The sequence below is a fragment of the Xyrauchen texanus genome, chromosome 4, assembly GCF_025860055.1.
Source record: "Xyrauchen texanus isolate HMW12.3.18 chromosome 4, RBS_HiC_50CHRs, whole genome shotgun sequence".
Lineage (NCBI taxonomy): Eukaryota > Metazoa > Chordata > Actinopteri > Cypriniformes > Catostomidae > Xyrauchen > Xyrauchen texanus.
The window spans coordinates 29,377,856-29,397,330 of NC_068279.1; the positions used below are offsets into that span (position 1 = coordinate 29,377,856).

The 19,475-nt window shown below is 41.4% G+C and overlaps 1 protein-coding gene across 1 annotated transcript in view; it reads left to right on the plus strand.

The window, feature by feature from the left end:
* LOC127634964 (ADP-ribosylation factor-like protein 15) overlaps positions 1 to 19,475 on the plus strand; it is a 187,321-nt gene that overhangs the window by 9,391 nt on the left and 158,455 nt on the right. The window contains exon 2 of the mRNA XM_052114748.1: positions 9,090 to 9,307. Within this exon, the coding sequence (XP_051970708.1) occupies positions 9,125 to 9,307 (183 nt within the window). The 5' untranslated portion in view covers positions 9,090 to 9,124. The remainder of the gene's footprint in view (positions 1 to 9,089; positions 9,308 to 19,475) is intronic.

The window sequence follows — 19,475 nt, forward strand, 5'->3', positions numbered from 1 at the left end:
TGTCTTCAGCTCCTGACACAGTATCTGTGTCTATATGTCCATGCAAGTCTCTCACGTGTCTCCATTTGCTTCTGACCCGGAGCCTTTGACAGACTTTAACCCTGAACTTTAGTCTGACCCTGGGTGAGAACCCTTGTCCCTCACTCAGGCACCTTAACTCTTTCCCCCCTAACTTCAGAACTGTACCTTTTCATGTCACTAATGCGGAGTACCGCACCACACCAGAAAAATAATCGGCATGGCAAAGGAATCATGGTAGCGTTCACCTTATCTTCTCCGGACTATACTAATGTCCCAAACAATCGGACGGAAAAATAATAATAAAATAAAATAAAAACAAAACCTACATTCTGACCACTTCACTCATGATCACTAGTGGCCTTTACATTTCAATCACCATCCAGTTTCTTCTGCTCACTATTAGCCCTTTTCCACTACCAGAGTGTCAGTTCTTGAGCCAGAGCCCAATATGGAACCATTCAGCTTAATTTACTTGGCAGTTTGCCATGGTACATACTGTTTGCCCTGTGTTTGCCCTAGTCCTTTGTCTAGTGGTGTTCAGGTATGATGATTTTTCTGATGAACCCTTGTTCCATACTTCTTTGTCTTTTGTATTCCTAGTTGACGTTTAGATTTGAGGTTGTGTGATTTGCTTGATTAATCAGCATCTACCAGTTCCAATATATTGCAAACAATGCAATTTCTCTCATGTTATGAACAATGTAATTTTCTCAGAATAAATTATGCAGCTTTTTGAGAGAGGAATTAAACACAGACGTTTAGTCATATTGTTAGAGCCAACAAAGTTATTTTGCAGAATTGTAAAAACAAATTTCTTCTCTTTGTGGCAGATCAAAGATTAGGTAAATAGTTTTTTATGAGATCTAGGAATATTCTTCTGTTTTTACTTTTTTCGAGCCACTTTTGTTGAAGCAGTTTCACCCCAACAGAGCAAAAATGAACAGAGCAAATATGTTTACTGGTAGCTTGTCAGGATTGGAACATTTAAATTCTTATGCATATAGACCTCCCCTGTACATCTTTTATTACATATTTAAGACATTTATCAGGCTTTCCATAAAATCTGAATGCCGGCACTGCAATGCAGATGTTCCACAGAGGGAATAAACACCAGAGACAGAAATACAAAATCTTTCAATATGTCTTTTCAATGAGTCCAGTTGTTTCTTTAATCCAGATTCCTTTTATGACTATAGTTTTTATTTTCCATTTCATTAAGAGTGAAGACATTTTTATTGAAAACTAATGCTCTTTGAAGACAAAAGTTCTCCTGAAATCATATTTTTTGTCTCAAAATCAAGAAAAGTGTTATAGGAAGTCATTAGTTAAACTAAACACTTGATATGAATGTCTGAGCCGTTGCCTAGCAGTTCATTGCTCATTGCAATATGATGAGTCTGGCTTGCATTATTTTCCAATCCCATTTATTTTTCAATTTCAATTTCTCCATCATATCCTCACTTGATTATCACTGTCAATAAAAGGTTAATCCAAAAATATGATGTCATTCTGAACTCATAACAACTTTCATGACATTAAACACTACTAATTGCTCCACAAACAAGACAGTAAAAATGTTCACAGGTAATGTTTCTGACATTACATGAGTTTACTGTTTGTCTCATAGTACAGCACTGAAAACAGCTGTTCCAGCTCTGCTTCACTCTGCATCACTTAATTTTGAGATACAGAATGCGTGTCTCAATGCTGAGGGAATGAGATGGGTGGGCTTGTCAGTTGGGCCCCTCAATCTGGTTTGACTTTACTATTGCATAAGCATTGAGATTGTTGTTTATGAGACCAGGGGTCCAAAAGAATAAATACAAATTAAATAACAAACAAAAGGGCTCCAAAAACTAATTTGGTGTGCAAACAACACAGAGATATTTTGATTGGTTTCTCTCTCTCTGTGAAGTTCATAGAATTCTCTGGAGACACTGAATGGGTCATAAGAAAGGACATTTGAGGCCCTGTAAGAATGTAAGATACTGTTCAAGATTAGAATTAACACTTAAAAACTAACATTGTCCTAATGTTCTCATCTGAACTGCAGTATTGTTAGCACATACTTAATGTTAATCTACTCTTTCTACATGACATCTAATCGACCTACCCTGCTCAGACCATAAAAAAAAAAATAAAAAATCTTATGTAATTTTTGAATGTATACTAAAACATAATAACAACTAATAACATAATAAAGTAAACCTCTACATGATCACTAATGTTCTTAACACATGTGTATTTCATTTTATGTGCAAAATTATAAAATTATGACTGATTTAACATTAAAACCACCTGGCCTCAGATCACATGTCAATATATCAAATATTGGATGGGTCAGTGCCAAGATCCTTTAACCCTAAAGTGAGCATTGTACCTCATTTAAAAAGTGACGAGTTTAGTTAATCTAAACAGAGAAAGAAAGTCTAAGATTACAAGATTACGGGGATTTGGATTCACTCCATTTAATCAATTCGTTTGACCAAAGAGAGATCAAATCAGATTTGTTCTTCATTACACATTATGTGCATTTGCGCCAGTAGGTGGCATACAAATCCATGTAATATAAATGCATGCACATTTTTACAACTCATACCAGTCTGTGTGTCGGATGCTCAAGTGAAGGGATTAGATTGGTCAAAATAAGTATGACCAATGATACATAATATGGATTCAAGTGCATCGTGCTTAATAAAAAACCATGTCCAGTGTTGTATGTTCTGAAGTGCTTGCAAATGTCAGTTTAAACAAAAAAGACACGTAAGGAGTCAGGATTGACAGGCCAAAACCTTACAACCAAAGCACAGCGAGAAGCCACGTGTTCCATAAGTCTAAAACAAGTACAGCTCACATTTATTGACAGTTGTTGAGGATGATTATGATGAGCAGCACTGGATGAACCCCGAATTGACGTGCTCTCAGAAACAGGTTAAACCGTCAAACTGGTAAGCGAAGATATATTTTTTATTTATTTCTATATTTTTATTTGAAAGTTTGTATGTATGTTCTTTGTGGAGGAAGCCTCAAGCAGCAGTTCAACACCTAATATATTGACTTGTTTCATGTGCCCTTCAAGTGGACTTTTAATTATGAGTTCCAAGCACATGAATGACAGAAGTCGGAAGTTCAAGTGGGAAACTCGGAATTCTAGATGATACCCAAGTTGCCAAGATGGGAGGAGTCCTAAACTTTCAACATGGCAGAGGAGAGTACAGTTTCTGTAGAGAATATTCAAATTTCTAAATACAGCAAATTGTTAAAGCTTGCCATTCATATTAATTTATGTATTTCAGAAACCATTCTCTGTTGTACATTTTTACACTGTGAAAATAGCTTGTATTTGACCAAAATCCCATTATCGTCAGCAAGGTAACTGAGTGATAATTATTATGCTGTCAAAATAAAAGTTCGTCAAGAAATATGAATGAATGAACCTGCTGTCGTCCATGTTTCCTGTTCTTTCAAACAACAAAGCATGTGAACACAATGCACTCGTAATTACCACTTCGGAAGTAGGAAGGAAAATTCCAATAGCACATGAAGGCAGCATCAGTGACATCACTTTTCCCTGCTGCCACCATATTTTTAACCGACAGTGGGAGGAAACAATGACTGTGAATGGAAAAACACCCGAAAAAAATATCAAGAAAAACATAAATAATTGCTTTTGATCCAGGCTATAGTTCACACAGGTCTGAAGACAGCACAAATATTGACAAATACAACTTTCACGGACATTATAGATATTTTATCCACAATTCATCTCCTTACGCTGGCAAGTCTGATATGTGACCTGCGAGTACACACACGCCCACCGTCACATCACCATAAACATCTCTCATTCAGTAGTTACACACATTTTTTTGTTTTCTGGTCTGATTTAGTCACAGTATTAAAAAAAAAATTCTGTGAGATGATCCCTTCTATATGAATGTAGGAGCTGCTTTTAACTCCTGAAGATTTTGTCGCATCTCACAGCGCAGCACAATGAAGGTATATGGAATATTGGTCACAAACATGGTGGTGGGGTCATACAGTGACGTCACATGAAACAGGTCAAAAGGCTACTGTTTATATGTAAGTAAAACACCTGAACATCCACAACCGCACCTGAAAGGGCATTTTGCAGTGAAGAAGACCTATAGACCTTATTCACACTAGCGCCATTTTTAATGAGTATGACAACAAGGCCGTGAGGGGTAGACGCACCATCTCTTCAATAGTACGAACCGTATAAAGCTATGTAAATCTCCTAAATCACATCTGATTTTCCACAACTAGAGTTTAAAGAGTCCTTTTATCTTGAATGTCCCTGTACAGATATTTTAGCAATGTTTTAATGTGCTTTAATATGTTTTATTGCGGTATTGCACTCGCTCTATCGCACCGTTGTCACGAAAAGAGAGCTGAGCCGAAAGGCAAAGCTCTCGATCTACCGGTCAATTTTTGTTCCTACCCTCACCTATGGTCATGAAGGTTGGGTCATGACCGAAAGAACTAGGTCGCGAGTACAAGCGGCCGAAATGGGCTTCCTCAGAAGGGTGGCGGGCTTCTCCCTTAGAGATAGGGTGAGGAGCTCAGTCATCCGTGGGGAGCTCGGAGTAGAGCCGCTGCTCCTTTGCATCGAAAGGAGCCAGTTGAGGTGGTTTGGGCATCTGGTAAGGATGCCCCCTGGCCGCCTCCCTTGGGAGGTGTTTCAGGCACGCCCAGCTGGGAGGAGGCCTCGGGGAAGACCCAGGACTAGGTGGAGAGATTACATCTCCACACTGGCCTGGGAAGGCCTCGGGGTCCCCCAGTCAGAGCTGGTTAATGTGGCTCGGGATAGGGAAGTTTGGGGCCCCCTGCTGGAGCAGCTGCCCCCGCGACCCGACTTCGGATAAGCGGTTGAAGATGGATGGATGGATGGATTTAATATGCGGAAACGATCCAAAAACACTTTAAACTGCAGTAAAGCCCACAGAAGAGACTGTATGTCTACCCCTAACAGCCTTCTTGTCATTCCCATTAAGAATCAAAGATGGTGCTAGTGTGAATAAGGTCTTGAGTTTGTGAGTTTAGCTTGCTCAAGCCAGTCGAAATATCAGCATTAATTCTGCCTCTATTTTGAAGAAACATATTGAGATAAATTTTGTATTTCTGCTTACTAGATACTTTGTATCTATAATGTAGCCTGTAAATTAGCTATCACTAATATTATTAGGCTGATGTGAGAGATTTATACTATGATAGGGCTGGGCGATAAAACTATCTCGATATTTTTCGTAACAATGTTCGAAAAAAATATATCAATGATAAGATTTTGAGTAATTTTATATATTTAGCCCACAGCCATGGCCAAAAGTATTGGCAGTGACATACATTTTGTGTTTCATAAAGTTTTCTGCTTCAGTTGTTGTGGTGTTGATTCACATTTTTTCTAGATTATTGTGCAGAGTGATCGGATGCATTTTAAATAATTGCAAAAAGCTTCATTGGCAAAATTCACAAATTTAACTTTATCACAAAAACCCAAATTTCACTGTTTTTTCACACTGGCACAAAATGACCAGCTAACATAATTTCACTAATGATATAAGCAGCACCTAGGAAAGTGTGAATGAGTACTAGTCAGGTGAACTCACTCTATCATTCTGATTGGATTATAAGAGCAGACTGATTGCTATACAAGGAGGGAAGAAGTCCTTCCAATCATTGTGTTCTTGTTTGCAATGGTTACCTCTAAAGAAAGATGTGCAGCCATCATCGCTTTGCATCAAAATGGCCTCACATGCAAGGAAATTGCTGCTGAAGAATATTGCACCTGAAAGAACCATTTAAGGGATCATCAAGATCTTCAAGGAGAGAGGTTCAACTGCAGTGAAGAAGGCTTCAGGACGTCCCAGAGTGTCCGGCAAGCGCCATAACCAGCTCCTCATGATGGGTCAGCTACAGAATCGCGTCACCACCAGTGCAGAGCTTGATAAATTTTGGCAGCAGGTTGGTGTGAGGGCATCTGCACGCACAGTGAGGCGAAGAATTTTGGACAATGGCCTGGTGTCAAGAAGGGCAGAAAAGAAGCCACTTCTCTTCAAGAAAAACATCAAAGTCAGACTGAAATTCTGCAGGAAGAACAAGGATTGGACAGCAGAAGACTGGTGCAAAGTCACTTTCTCTGAAGAAGCCCCCTTCCGATTGTTTGGGACATCAGTATAGTCCGGAGAAGATAAGGTGAATGCTACCATGAGTCCTTTGCCATGCCGACAGTGAAGCATCCTGAGAGCATCCATGTATGCGGTTGCTTTTCATCCAAGGGAGTGGGCTCTCTCACAATTCTGCCCAAAAACATTGCCATGAATAAAGAATGGTATCAAAACGTCCTGCAAGAACAACTTCTCCCAATGATCCAGGAGCAATTTGGTGATGATCCGTGCATTTTCCAGCATGATGGAGCACCATGTCACAAGGCAAGAGTAATAATGAAGAGGCTCTTTGATAATTACATTGAAAGTTTGCATCCGTGGCCAGACAAATCCCCAGATCTTAATCCCATTGAGAACCTGTAGTCAATCCTCAAAAGGCGAGTGGACAAGCAGAAGCCCACAAATTGTGATCAACTCCGAGCACTAATAAGGCAAGAATGGATCACCATCAGTCAGGATTTGGCCCAGAAGCTGATATACAGCATGTCAGAGCGAATTGAGGTTATGAAGAACAAGCGTCAACACTGTAAATATTGACTCTTTGCATATATATGTTGAATGTTTTTGCGAACAAAAGCCTTTAAAACGTATGAAACGATTATCATTGTTTTCCAGTATAACATAGAAACCTCTGAAAAAATTATCTACAAATACTGAAGTAGCAAACTTTGCAAAACACAAAATGTATGTCACTGCCAATACATTTGGCCACGGCTGTATGTTCTACATCTAGACCAGGGGTATTCATTACATCAATCGTGATAGCAAGACAACCACTGGATGATCTCGATAAAATATAAAAGTTTGACTTTTTATTTCCTCGCTTGTGCAATCGCATGCTATTTGACTGACAGGAGGCTTAAAGGAAGATTTCACCCAAAAATGAAAATTCTCATTTTCACACTTATGCCATCCCAGATGTGTATGCCTTTCTTTCTTCTGCATAGCACAAATTAAGATTTTTAGAATATCTTGGCTTTGTCCACTATAAAGGGGCACAGTTTGAAACTCAATTCTCACTACTCATGAGTACCTTTAAATAAGCTACTCTTTTATTCTCACTTGAGTAATTTTTAGGACAAGTATATTTACTATACACACAATACATTTACAAAAAGTAACAGTAATTTTACTTGAGGATGATTTTTCAGTACTCTTTCCACACCTGTTTATAAGTTATCATTGAAAATCAATTTGTCTATGGAAAAAATTATTGAGATTTTTACTTCAGGAACCAGACTGTTGTGTTCTATTCTCTAAATGCACCATGAGGAGGCGAAAGCAGTGGACGGAGAAAGCACAGGTAGATCCTATGTGAAAGACTTTTTTGTCAAAGCTCCTGATGCACACATAAATTCTTCTCCCCTTCACATCTGACACAACAGTTTTAATCAATGTTACACCTTTGTGGTTTAAGTAAACCATAATTGTCACATACTTTACCAGTGCACCTTAAATTATTATAATTTTGTATGATAGTAATAACTTTCAACAACATAACGGCAAGCGCTCTGAAGTAATGCAGTTATGGAGAGACGGAGCTCTGAAGTGATGCATGAAGTGATCCATCTTGCTTTGATTCCTCTGTTCTCATTTCCTATCCATGCATCCTTCCCTCGTTTCATTAGAGGGAGGCATTAGGAAGCAAGGACAGGATGCCAGGAAAGGACGTTTTCAAATCTTTCAATATTGAAACAATGGAAGTGAACAAGAATAATTTGTTTACTTAAAATATTCATACAAAACATATATTAATTCACCAACAAACACATGAGTTGTTTTTTTTAGTAAATTATTTTCTTTAAGTTGTACAGTATGCCCAAGTGAAGAGAGATTGGGAAAGGACATTCAGTGTGAAAAGAAGTTCAATGTGTTTTGAAGAGCACTGTTTTGAACAAAGCCCCATATTCTGATTTTAATTTAAGATGTCTGACAAGCTGGGAAAACAGAAACAAACAAACCATTAATGCTGTGAGCCAAGCACTTCACCAGACCACATTGAGTGGCTGGCAAATTTGCATTGACTTTCATTTTGTGGCCTAACTACAGACTACAAGCATTAGTATTTAATATTTAGCCTAATTGTACAAGAGTAGGTCAAACTTCATTGCCCCCCCCACCCCCCAACGTAAATTGTTATAAAGAATGTACAAATATTTAAGACATAATGAAAACAGTCCAATTTTATTGGATTGTCTTTTTTTAGGATAAATATCACATAAACAAGATGGGTGATTCAATGAATGAATGACTCACTCTAAACATATAAAAAGCTAATTTGTCTCCACCTACTTCCGTAATTATGCAATCTCCATTAACAGTGACCGAAATAATCTATTAAATAAAAATGAACGATGAATCAAAATTACCTGCCGTTATTTGAAAAGCCACAAACACATGCGGAGTGATACAAAAAGTGATTCGTCCATTCAGGGTTTGCGTTCTCCATCATCTACCTTTTTTTTTCATTGATGGATAATTCCAAATGCTGACTGTCATTTTGACAGATAAAAAGACACAAAACAAACATTAAAAATGTCAAATGCATCAGTTTTGACCACTCTCTCACTATGTGTGTGTGTGTGTGTGTGTGTGTGTGTGTAAATGTACTAACTGAGCTACGTATATGTTTATGCTGCTCATCTGTGTAATTTTATGTTGCTATTAGGCACACGTAAAAAGTTCTGTGAACATGTGCATCTATGTACAGTATGTGCTTTTTCCAATTTTATTTCCTTTTAAATCTGCACATAACCGGCAAAGTTTAAAAGTCTTGAGTAGTGATGGGGGCGTGGTCGTGTGTCTTTCTGCGGGAGAGAGGGAATGGTGTGGCTCGTCAGGCTGGTTGACATGATTTTTAACAGCTGTTTCTCGTTACATTGATAGTGGAGAGATGCCTTAAAACAGCTGAACACACCAGAATGGAGACAGAGAGAGAAGAACTTGCTAGCAGGCTCCCGGACACGCTGTCGCCAGGTCCTCAACTGCTCCTCCATCCTCCATCCTCCATCCTCCATCCTCCATCCTCCATCCTCCATCCTCCACACCAATTCATCAGCATCTGGCGGATGCCAGCTTGGTCCTGTAGAAAATCTGACTTGATGGTAATAAAGCAAGTGCCTTTATGACATAGCTCCCTATGGGTGTAGCTTAGCCAGTACATTTGTATAAGGGCTTCAGACCACATGACGCTCAGACATGCCCCATAGCGTTCATACGCAGCATCTCGATACCACTCAGGGAACTAGGGTTACGTTCCACATAACCTAGATGTTTTTTTAAATCACATTTAATTTATGAGTAATTGTGTACTTGATTTTTGTGGGTTAGATTACTTGACTTGATTCCTCGAAAATGCCCATCCCTAGATTTTGCACAGTGATTGATTGACTGGAAGAAATTTCACCCTACAACTCTTTGGTTATACCACACTTGCTTGGCTTTCAGAGCCAGGGGCTGCATGTGCTCCCCTTCAGTTTTATTGTGGGGGAAATTCAAATCACAGGTTTTTGTTGTTGTTGCATTTAAACTACTATTTTGAACTGGATCATATTTAAAGCTAGAGGAGTGGGTAAACAGTTGATTTTGGGAAAAGTGTTACATTTCACTCTTAAAAAGATGCCACATGCTGGTCTTGTTTTTCTCTGAAACTATTCTTTAACATTAAGATTTTTAAACATACAGTGCATCTCAGAACGTGAAGTGAAAGAGTGACTCATTAAAGGAATAGTTCACCCAAAAGTGATAATTCTCTAATCATTTATTCACCATTATGCTGTCTCAAACTCCAATGAAGATGTTTTGATTAAAATATGATGCTAATATGAAAGGGGGTCCAACACGAGGTAGTGTAATCAAGTTTCAAGATTGGGCCAAGAGCAGAGCGTGTGACTTGCATTGTATGTATTCCCAATTTCACATCATATCTCAATCAAAATATCTTTAGCTCCTTTTCCACCATCGGGCCAAACAGTTCTCATCGCAAAACCGTACCATTCAGTGCCTATCCAGGCCAGTTGGCACGGTTGCATTTTCTTTTTCCATTGTGGTATGGTGAAATCAGGAGAATTTACAGATCAGTCTATTAGGGGTGGCGTGAAAGGTAAACTTCGGAGTGAGTGTGGCATACTATGGAAGATTATCGCATATTCCAGTTTTTAGGACTACTTTTCCACCCTGGTTTTACCCTGCTAAAAAACTGCAAAAACACAGACCATGTCACAAAAAGGAATGTAAATGAGGGCTTGTGTTTGCCAGTGGAAACAAACTTGCAGAAAGGTAAAAGTTTCCAGACTAGCTAAAAAGTATATTTATTGACAAAATATTATAAAAGTATTAAATGCAAATAGTATATGAGAATATATTGATGTATTTTGAGTTTGAATGAGCAAGTAATCTACTTCACTGATGAAAAAGGCATGTTGAAAAATACATGTACACTATAATAATAGTTAAACCATCACAATAAATTCATGAAGATGCATTAATCGAGACACCACTGTGGTATGGGGGTGTGGTCGTGTGTCGGTCTGCAGGTTTGAGGTCAGCCTTTTAATTCTCTCAGCACAGGGGAAAACAAACAATAAACGTAAACATTCACATTGGCGTTGGCAATGTCTGCCTTCAGGTCTCTCTCTCTCTCTCTCTCTGGACTCTTGGCATCCCTTTAATGTCTCTCTCCACATCACTATAACAATACACAGGTGTTAGGGTTGATTATAAACCAGGTGAAAAGCCTTACCGCTCTCTCTCTCTCTCCCACAGACCAACACACGACCACGCCCCACGCCACAACCACATACTAAACCATTCTACTAACATGGTTGAGAATATTTGAGTACAGTTCCATGCTGAGAACTCTGGACAGAGAACGGTTTATAATCATGCCGTGCCGAACCGTGCTCGAAAGGAAATGCTAATGTAACCGTTCCCTATTGTGCTCAGAACTGTTCGGCCCGATGGAGGAAAAGTGGCTTTTGTTTGTGTTCTGCAGATGAAAGGAATTCATATGAAATTGAGATGTAAGTAGGGTGAGTAAATTATGTGAAAATTATAATTATTGGGTGAACTATTACTTTAACTCTGTGTAACAGTTTGTCTGACAAACTTTGACCGTGATGAGAGAAAGGTGTGTTACAAAGGATAGCAAAGACGAATGTCAGAACTGTGTAACCATGAATTTTCATTAACTGTCTTGCCTTTGAAACAAGGACAGACATCTGATGTCAGATAGTCAGGCAAAATGCTGTCATTACTATAATTGAAACAATAACAAAATTGGTGGTCATGCATTTTTGCCTAATTGATTGTTTTGGTCAAGTCAAGTGGTTTGTGGTGTGGGGTCCAGCAGATGTTTTTATCCAATCAGCTTGTTTAGCATTCAGCTAAAGACCACAATGGTTACCATTATGGATCTTCCCCCCCCAAGATTTGATTTGGCATTTGGAGTTGGAAATAAGCACAGTGAGTGGGAGATGCATGGGGAATGTATGTTAAATATCCCATGAGTACAGTATTTGGGCTGCTTTTTGTGGGATGGCAATGAATGGTAAAGGGAAATAGGGAACCTGCCAGCGCATGAAGGGTTTATGTCAATTAATTAATTGTTGATGCAAACTCCTCTTAATGAAGGCCCATTCAAGTGGCCGACCCCTGCAAAATGAAGTCCATGGGAATGAGCATGCTCTTGTGTTGCAAACAGGGCTGGACTGGTAATCTGGCATACTGGACATTTTCCCGGTGGACCGTCGCACTTTGGCACCGATCAGGGTGGACTTACCATCGGGAGAACAGAGCGGGCCACTGTGTCGGCCGCGATAAGCTAAAATGAGCCACCACGTAAGTGAACACTCTCCCTCCAACAACTTTTGGGCCAGTTGCTATGTAAAATCCCAGGCCGATTTCTCTTCCCAGTCCAGCCCTGGTTGCAAAGATTAAAATGTTAGGCCTGAAACGGTCAGGATCTTTTGATTACTTTCAGACCTTTATAAATGTTATGAGTGGATTTGCCATCCAAGGTTATGGTGTTACTTGGAAGTTTGCAGACCAACCTTTGACCAGATGTGAGTTTGGCGCTCTGCACTGCAAAAACAAGCTTTATTTACACTAGGTTTACACTGAAACGAAATACCACTTCTTTTGAAGCTAATTTGATGATGGACATGGGTATTGAGTTCTAATATCAGATTAAGGTTTGAGATTGTATCTGCTTCATCCAATGTATTTTCAAGATAATGTGTTCCTAGAGGCTGTGATGTTTGCTTTCTTATTTTTCATTCAAATTCTGGGTCATCGGAGGAGAGACTGAGAAGGATTTGGCTTGCAGAATAATAGCAGTACTTCAAACAGACCATCCCTAAACAACAGTGAACATTACACAATACATAAGTGTTTTTCTCTGGGTCCACAACAGTTTATTTAATACTGATAATAAGGACCATCATTGGCTATGCTGGCGAAATGGAACAAGATTTCAATTTATTTCATAACGCAAGCTGTGTATTCTAAAATCTGCATAATAAAACTGTGACTGACCTGAAGAATTGTAGTTTATTCTGTATTGTCTGCCAGGTTTTGTTTTCATCTCTAAAATGATTTTCAGCTCTGATGCCCATTGAACTAAACATAAAAGCTTTCATGTGGGCAGTTGATGTTAAATGATGAAAAACGGAACCCAAATCTAAGGGGCCTGCTCAGTTGGAAGATAATATTTTGCTGCCAAAAAAAATTAAGGTCATGCATGGTAAACAATGTCATAATGTTCTACCCTTCTTCCATGTGTGGCAGAGGGGAGTACAAGTAATTTACACTCCAAGGTTAAACTAACGACTACTCCATCCAGGGACTTCCAACCCTGGGAATTCTCAATGCGAAGACCAATAATCGGGCCATGCAAATCCCAGTTCCAAAATCAGGGCAGGAGACGCAGGTGTACAAAATAATGGTTTGTTTCTTGCACAAGAGTCTAAAACATCTACTGCCCTATGCAAGGGGCACAACACACAGGCAGTAAATAGTAACAGTGATGCAGCACTAAAACAATAAATTATTAAAAGATCCAGGTGTCATAACATCTTCAGCATTGGATTAGCAAACACACAAAAAAGAAAACACAATTAGAAAGCTTTTACGAGACTGAGGCTTGACAACTGGGAGTAAGCAGGATGAAGGTGTTATCAGCAACCAAAATCCCACTCGCACACGCACGCATGGATGTGTGCTTCTGGATGTGCCCCCTCCGCCCTGCATACCATGGCTGTCCTGGAGGTGCACCAAGCCAAGGCACTTAAAGAACTGCATGAGGGTTTGTTGCAGGAGCTGAGCTCGGTGACCGATCTCGCACTCCGGGCGTCAAAGGTCATGGCGTGGTCTCTCGGGCAGGCGATGTCCACACTGGTGGTTTATTTTCCTTTTCATTTGATTTTGCTGCATGCCCAATGGGCTGCAGTACCGACTTTCTCAAGAAAAGAGCAGTTTCCACACTTCCTGGGCCCCAAACTTGGTGTTCACGGCTGTCGTTATCAAGACCGCCGGGCACTGTTTCCCTCTGTCAGGTTTGGCACCCCAGAGGCGGTTTCCCACCCCTATGTGCCCAGCTGTGGCACAAATCCACCCCTGATATGATGGCCTCCACGGGTCACGAGGACAAACTTCTTCCCAGGCTGTTCTGCGAGTGGTCAAAAGGAGTTAGGTAAGTGCTTTGATGTCCCTGGACTTGGAATGGCCACAAGTGGCACGTCAGGCTCCTCCCAGTCATGAGGCCCTGCCCGGCGGTATGTCTGAAACAATTGTTTCCCTGGTCCCCTTCGCGCAGAGCTTGGGGGCGTGGCTCATGCTCCCCAAACCTGTCGCGATGGTTGATCAGGACTGTCTGACTTGGCGTCCACTTCACTGGGTGTAAGGCTAGATCGCCATATACGGATACCTACCTACAGAAGGATGTGATAGAGCCTGTTCCTCCAGCCGAGACTTGGGGTACTTCATCCTACCCAAAAAAGGCAGAGGGTTGCGTCCAATCTTGGACCTGAAAGTTTTGAACTGGTCATTGCACAGACTCCCGTTCAAGATGCTGACACAAAAACGCATTTTAGCGAGCATCCGGGATCAAGATTTGTTTGCGGTGGTAGACTTGATGGACGCATACTTCCAAGACTCGGTTTGCTTTTGAGGGCCTGGCCTACCAGTACAGGGTTCTCCCCTTCAATCTGTCCCTTTCACCTCGCGCCTTCACGAAGGTCGTAGAGGCAGCCCTTGCCCCATTAAGGGAAGTGGGCATTCGCATCCTCAACAATCTCGACAACTGGCTGATTCTAACTCACTCACAGGACCTGCTGTGTGGTCACAGCCGTTTGGGGCTTTGGGTCAGCTGGGAAAGGAGCCTGCTCTCCCTGGTTCAGAGAATATCTTTTATCTGTAAGAAGTTAGACTCTGTCTCAATGAGGGCACGTCTCACGGACAAGCACGCGCAGTCGATGTTGAACAGTCTGAGTATGTTCAGGCAGAAGAAGTTGGTCCCACTGATATCCTTTCAGAGGCTCCTGGGGCATATGGAATCCTCAGTGGCCGTGACGCAGCTCGGGTTGATGCATTTGAGACCGCTTCATCACTGGCTTTAGGCCTGAGATGCGATATTGGCATGGTACCATGGCGCACACCGCATGCTCGTCTCACACAAGTCTGCTGTCTGATGGAGACATCCATCTCAACCACAGCATGCCTGGAGACATGGCCTAGGGTAACTCCTGCCCATAGGAATGCTAGGTCGGACTTGCTCAACCCTTGGTCTGACCTAGCATTCCTATGGGCAGGAGTTACCCTAGGCCATGTCTCCAGGCACGTTGTGGTTGAGATGGAAGTCTCCAAGCATGGCTGGTGCGCCGTGTGCAATGGGCAAGCAGTTGGCGGTCCTTGAACTGTCCCGAGACTGTGTTGGCATATCAACTACCTCGAGTTGCTGGCGGTATTGCTTTAAATCAGCCGACTCTAGGGGCTCAAGTTGAGTTTCCGCTATATCGGCACATCATGATGCAGTAGACGTAAGTATTTAGGGAAGCACGACTTGATCGTCAGGTTCATGACAGAAGCGAGAAAGTTAAAACCCCCCAGATCGCACCTCATTCCCTTGTGGGACCTCTCCATGGTCCTTCGGGGCCTATGGGGAGCCCCACTGGAGCCCCTAGAGTCAGCTGAGTTAAAGGCACTTTCCTTGAAGTCTGCCCTCCTGACGGCGCTCCCCTCCATCAAGAGGGTAGGGGACCTGCAGGCATTCTTTGTCAGTGCCTAGAGTTTGGTCCGGGTTACTCATGTCATTCTGAGACCCTGACCGGGCTATGTGCCCAAGGTTCCCACGACTCCATTCAGAGATCAGGTGGTGTACAAGCAAGCACTGCCTCAGGAGGAGGCAGACCCAGCCTTGGCGTTACTGTGTCTGGTGCGTGCTTTGGGCATCTATATGGATTGCATGCAGAGCTTTAGAAACTCTGAGCAGAGTTCTTTGTCTGTTTTGGTGGACAGCGGAAAGGAAGCCCTGTCTCCAAACAGAGGATTGACAACTGGGTCATTGACGCCATTGCTATGGGATATCATGCCCAGGACATGCCACCCCCTTCGAGGATGCGCACCCATTCTACCTGGAGTGTAGTGGTTTCCTGGGCTCTGACCAACAGCGACTCTCTAGTAGATATTTGTAGAGCAGTGGGCTGGGCAACACTTAACACCTTTGCGAGGTTCTACAACCTCTGTGTTGAGCCCCAGTGTAATGTATTTTCCGCAAAAGGGTTTCCCCGTTAGTAAACTGCATCTGCCTTGGGCAGAGGCCTCTCTGCCCCCGGTCACCGTATTTGTAGTAACTTCTCCCCCTTTGGTTAGGATCTACCATGGGACCCTTCCACATGATGTGCTTCCGACCGGACTTGGGAAGACCATTTGACGTATTCCCACTATAAAGCCACCCCATGTGGATCTTTATTGGCCCTCAGCTGAACGATTTCATTCCTTTTGGGGAGAAAAAAAGATTACAGGCCGTAGATGAGAGAAAGTAGAGAAGATACCACAGCTGGTCCTTCTTTTTTGCACAGTTGACTTGTCCCTGAGGTACAGAGGACCGTTTGACGCCTATGAGTGCATTGGGGGTGGTTACGTGATGGCCTGGTGCGCTGGTGATGAGGCACACAGAGCTCTGCCCATCTCACACTGCCAGTCCACGTAACACAGTTCAGTAGATGTGGTGATTTCCATAGGGTCCCCTAGTGTTACTTTATTGACACAACGTCTAGCGAGTGACAGACGGGAAACATCTCGGTTACTGTAGTAACCTCTGTTCCCTAATGGAGGTTACGGAATGGAACACAGCTGACATGCTGAGATTTTTGGCACTGTTACTGCACTGTAAATGCTAATAAATGCTAATTTTCTCCATCTTGAGTCAAGCGGTTACAATATAGTGACATACTGTATGTTACATACTGGAAGAAGATTTTGAACTTTTTATCAGAGCCTGCTCAATGTCTTTATTTATTTTGTCACTAAATATTCAGTAGAAATCACTTTTTTTGCTCTTGGAAAGTTGTTTACCATAATTGATGTATGGTATGGTCCTCTTTGCTAACATTCAGTGCTCTAACACTTCACTCGTTATCCATACACACTCCACCATTGTTGGTCATTATGCTGCCTCTAAGCTTGAATTGGCATGAGGGATGGTCTTTATGAAGAAATCAAAGCAACTATATCCTGCAAGGCAGACTCTGAATTGAAAAGGGCCTTGAGTGCATTCTGTTGTGTTGTCTAATTCTCCAATGCCATACAATGTGTAAAACAGATTTATTATTCAGGGAGTCCTCATCTATTTGTCTCAATGGGGCCTAGAGATGCTTATTAGAGCGGAGTTTACTGGATTGATGCAAATACATTTATGGAGGGAAGATTGGTTTCTATGAAAAAATTAGTACATCTAAAAAAAAAAAAAAACAAACAAAACAAACAAAACAAATATGTTATTATATCAATATTTCAATGTGTACCCTCCTCCACACCCCTGTTTTGGGGTAACTCCAGTCCCCTTGGCCCTCACACATTAGTTACAGCATATTCAAAAGGGGCCCCTCTGGGTTTGATCCTCTAGATCAGTGCACAAAACATGTTTTTGCTTACATTGTATGGTGGAAACCAAAGCTTTTGCCACCTGATTGAAGTACGACCAAGCTAATCACCCTTCCCAATTACAAAATGTATAATCCCAAATGCTTCCCTAATGCCGAGCCCCCCCTGTTCTGCTCCCGTTGCTCTTGCCTCACCCCTTGTTTTGGGAAGGTCCCAACTGTGCATGAATGTGGCCTTGGGTTGTGAAGAAAGGAACATGAAAACATTTATCTGAACCACCTTCTCCCTCTTAATGTACATTTTTACTATGAACATGGGTTTTTATATTTATCCGCCAACCTACACAGAAATAATGTCTTATTCAGCTTCGCAGAAAAATGACCATCAACAGAGTGTGACAGAATAAGGGTCTGTTCAGACAAAATGTGTTCTTGTGCTAAAAAAGCTAGATGCAATGTAAAAAATGAAACTCAGGTGTTTGGAGACATATTTTTAAAAGTTTAAGGTTTTTTTAACTTGAAACTGCATCTAAAAAAACCTGGCACTTTGAGCGACGCTTAAAAAAAAAAAACAGCGAGATGCAGCGCAATGGTCAAATCCAGCGTGTTAACATAGAAAAGCAATTGAAAAGGTGTAGATGCACACAAAAACATGTTCAGTGTGAACAGCCTAAGAAATGTTCTTGGAAAGCCTGATGGGGCTTTTGGAAACCCACATTCCAGCCTATTCGCACATTGTGTGTCAGACCTGATAGCCAGGGCAGCTTTCCATTAATTTTGGACTCAGTGTTGGAATAATTTTTGCTAGGTGATCTACCTTGCACCTTGTCGCTAGTGTTGTTTTTCTCTTACTACATGAAAACACCAATTCTTTGGAATTAACCGTACATGTGTATAAAAAGGTGGGGAGATGGGGAGTATGCCATTGCACAACTGCAATGGAATGGCCCACTTTGATGAGTGTGTGAACTGTGCTGCTTGCCTCTTATTACTAAATCCAGATGGTCTTAGTGGGGGAACAAAAATTTCCCTCTGCCATAGGATCTCTCAATAGGTCGTCTAGACCAGCCTGAACCCAGACAGATACAGCCACCCATCAAATTAGCATTTGTCAGATTTATGGTAATGGTCCGCAACAGCCATCCCGTTGGTGACATCAAGATTTACAGCTGCTTAGCTCGTGACCCCCCCCCCCCCTTCTGGGGGTTTGTCACCTCCCCACACATTGCCCTTCTGCAGACATAGGGGGCTACAGCCCAAAGAAATGGCCCAGTAAAAAGAGAGCTTTTTGGTGAAGCTGACCCACCCAAGGTAGGTCAGGACAATGGCTACACAGGGTTTGATAATCCCCTGTGATGAGGCTGAAGTGTTTGTGTGTGTGTGTGTGTGTGTGTGTGTGTGTGTGTGTGTGTGTGTGTGTGTGTGTGTGTGTGTGTGTGTGTGGTGGTGGTGGTGGGGAATTCGCTGTCATGGGCCATGACAGAGACTACCGTACTGTTGTCTGGGTGTTTCTCCTGTTTTAGATAAAGGGGCACAGGGGCTAATTTTAGGGATTGAGTGGGAACTGAAGATGCCGATGAATGTAGGTTAATGGGGTTCTTTCACGTTGCTAGGTGTAACTCGACAGGCAAACATGAGGACTCCGTGAGAAGCACCTACTGAGAATTATTTTGTCTATGTTTTTCAGGGCTGTTTTTAACCTTTGATCTGACCTCCCTCGGAAAAGTGGTTATCTCAAGCATGTTAGGAAATGGGTTGTCGCAAATTATGGGTGTATTATGAGGCTTATAAGAAAAATAGTATTTCTCAATCATCCAGGTTCATTGCTTATTCAAAATAATAGGGTATTTTTGGACTCTAAATGTAATTCTAAATCTCTAAATGTTTTATTGATTCCTACAATACATATATACAAAAGCAAAAATAACAAAAAAAAAACATATTTTTTAGTTTTATATTTTTTTTGTTGTTGTTATTTTTGGTGATTGCAGGGTTAAAATGTTTAATGATTCCATATGGAATCATTCAAAATTTTAACCCTGCAATCACCCCTCCCAATCCCCAACCCCACCCTGACCCCCAACAAACATCCCTATGGTCACATAAAAGTGTATACATATGATTATAGACATACATAAAAAATAATAATAATAATAAAAAAAATAAAAAATAA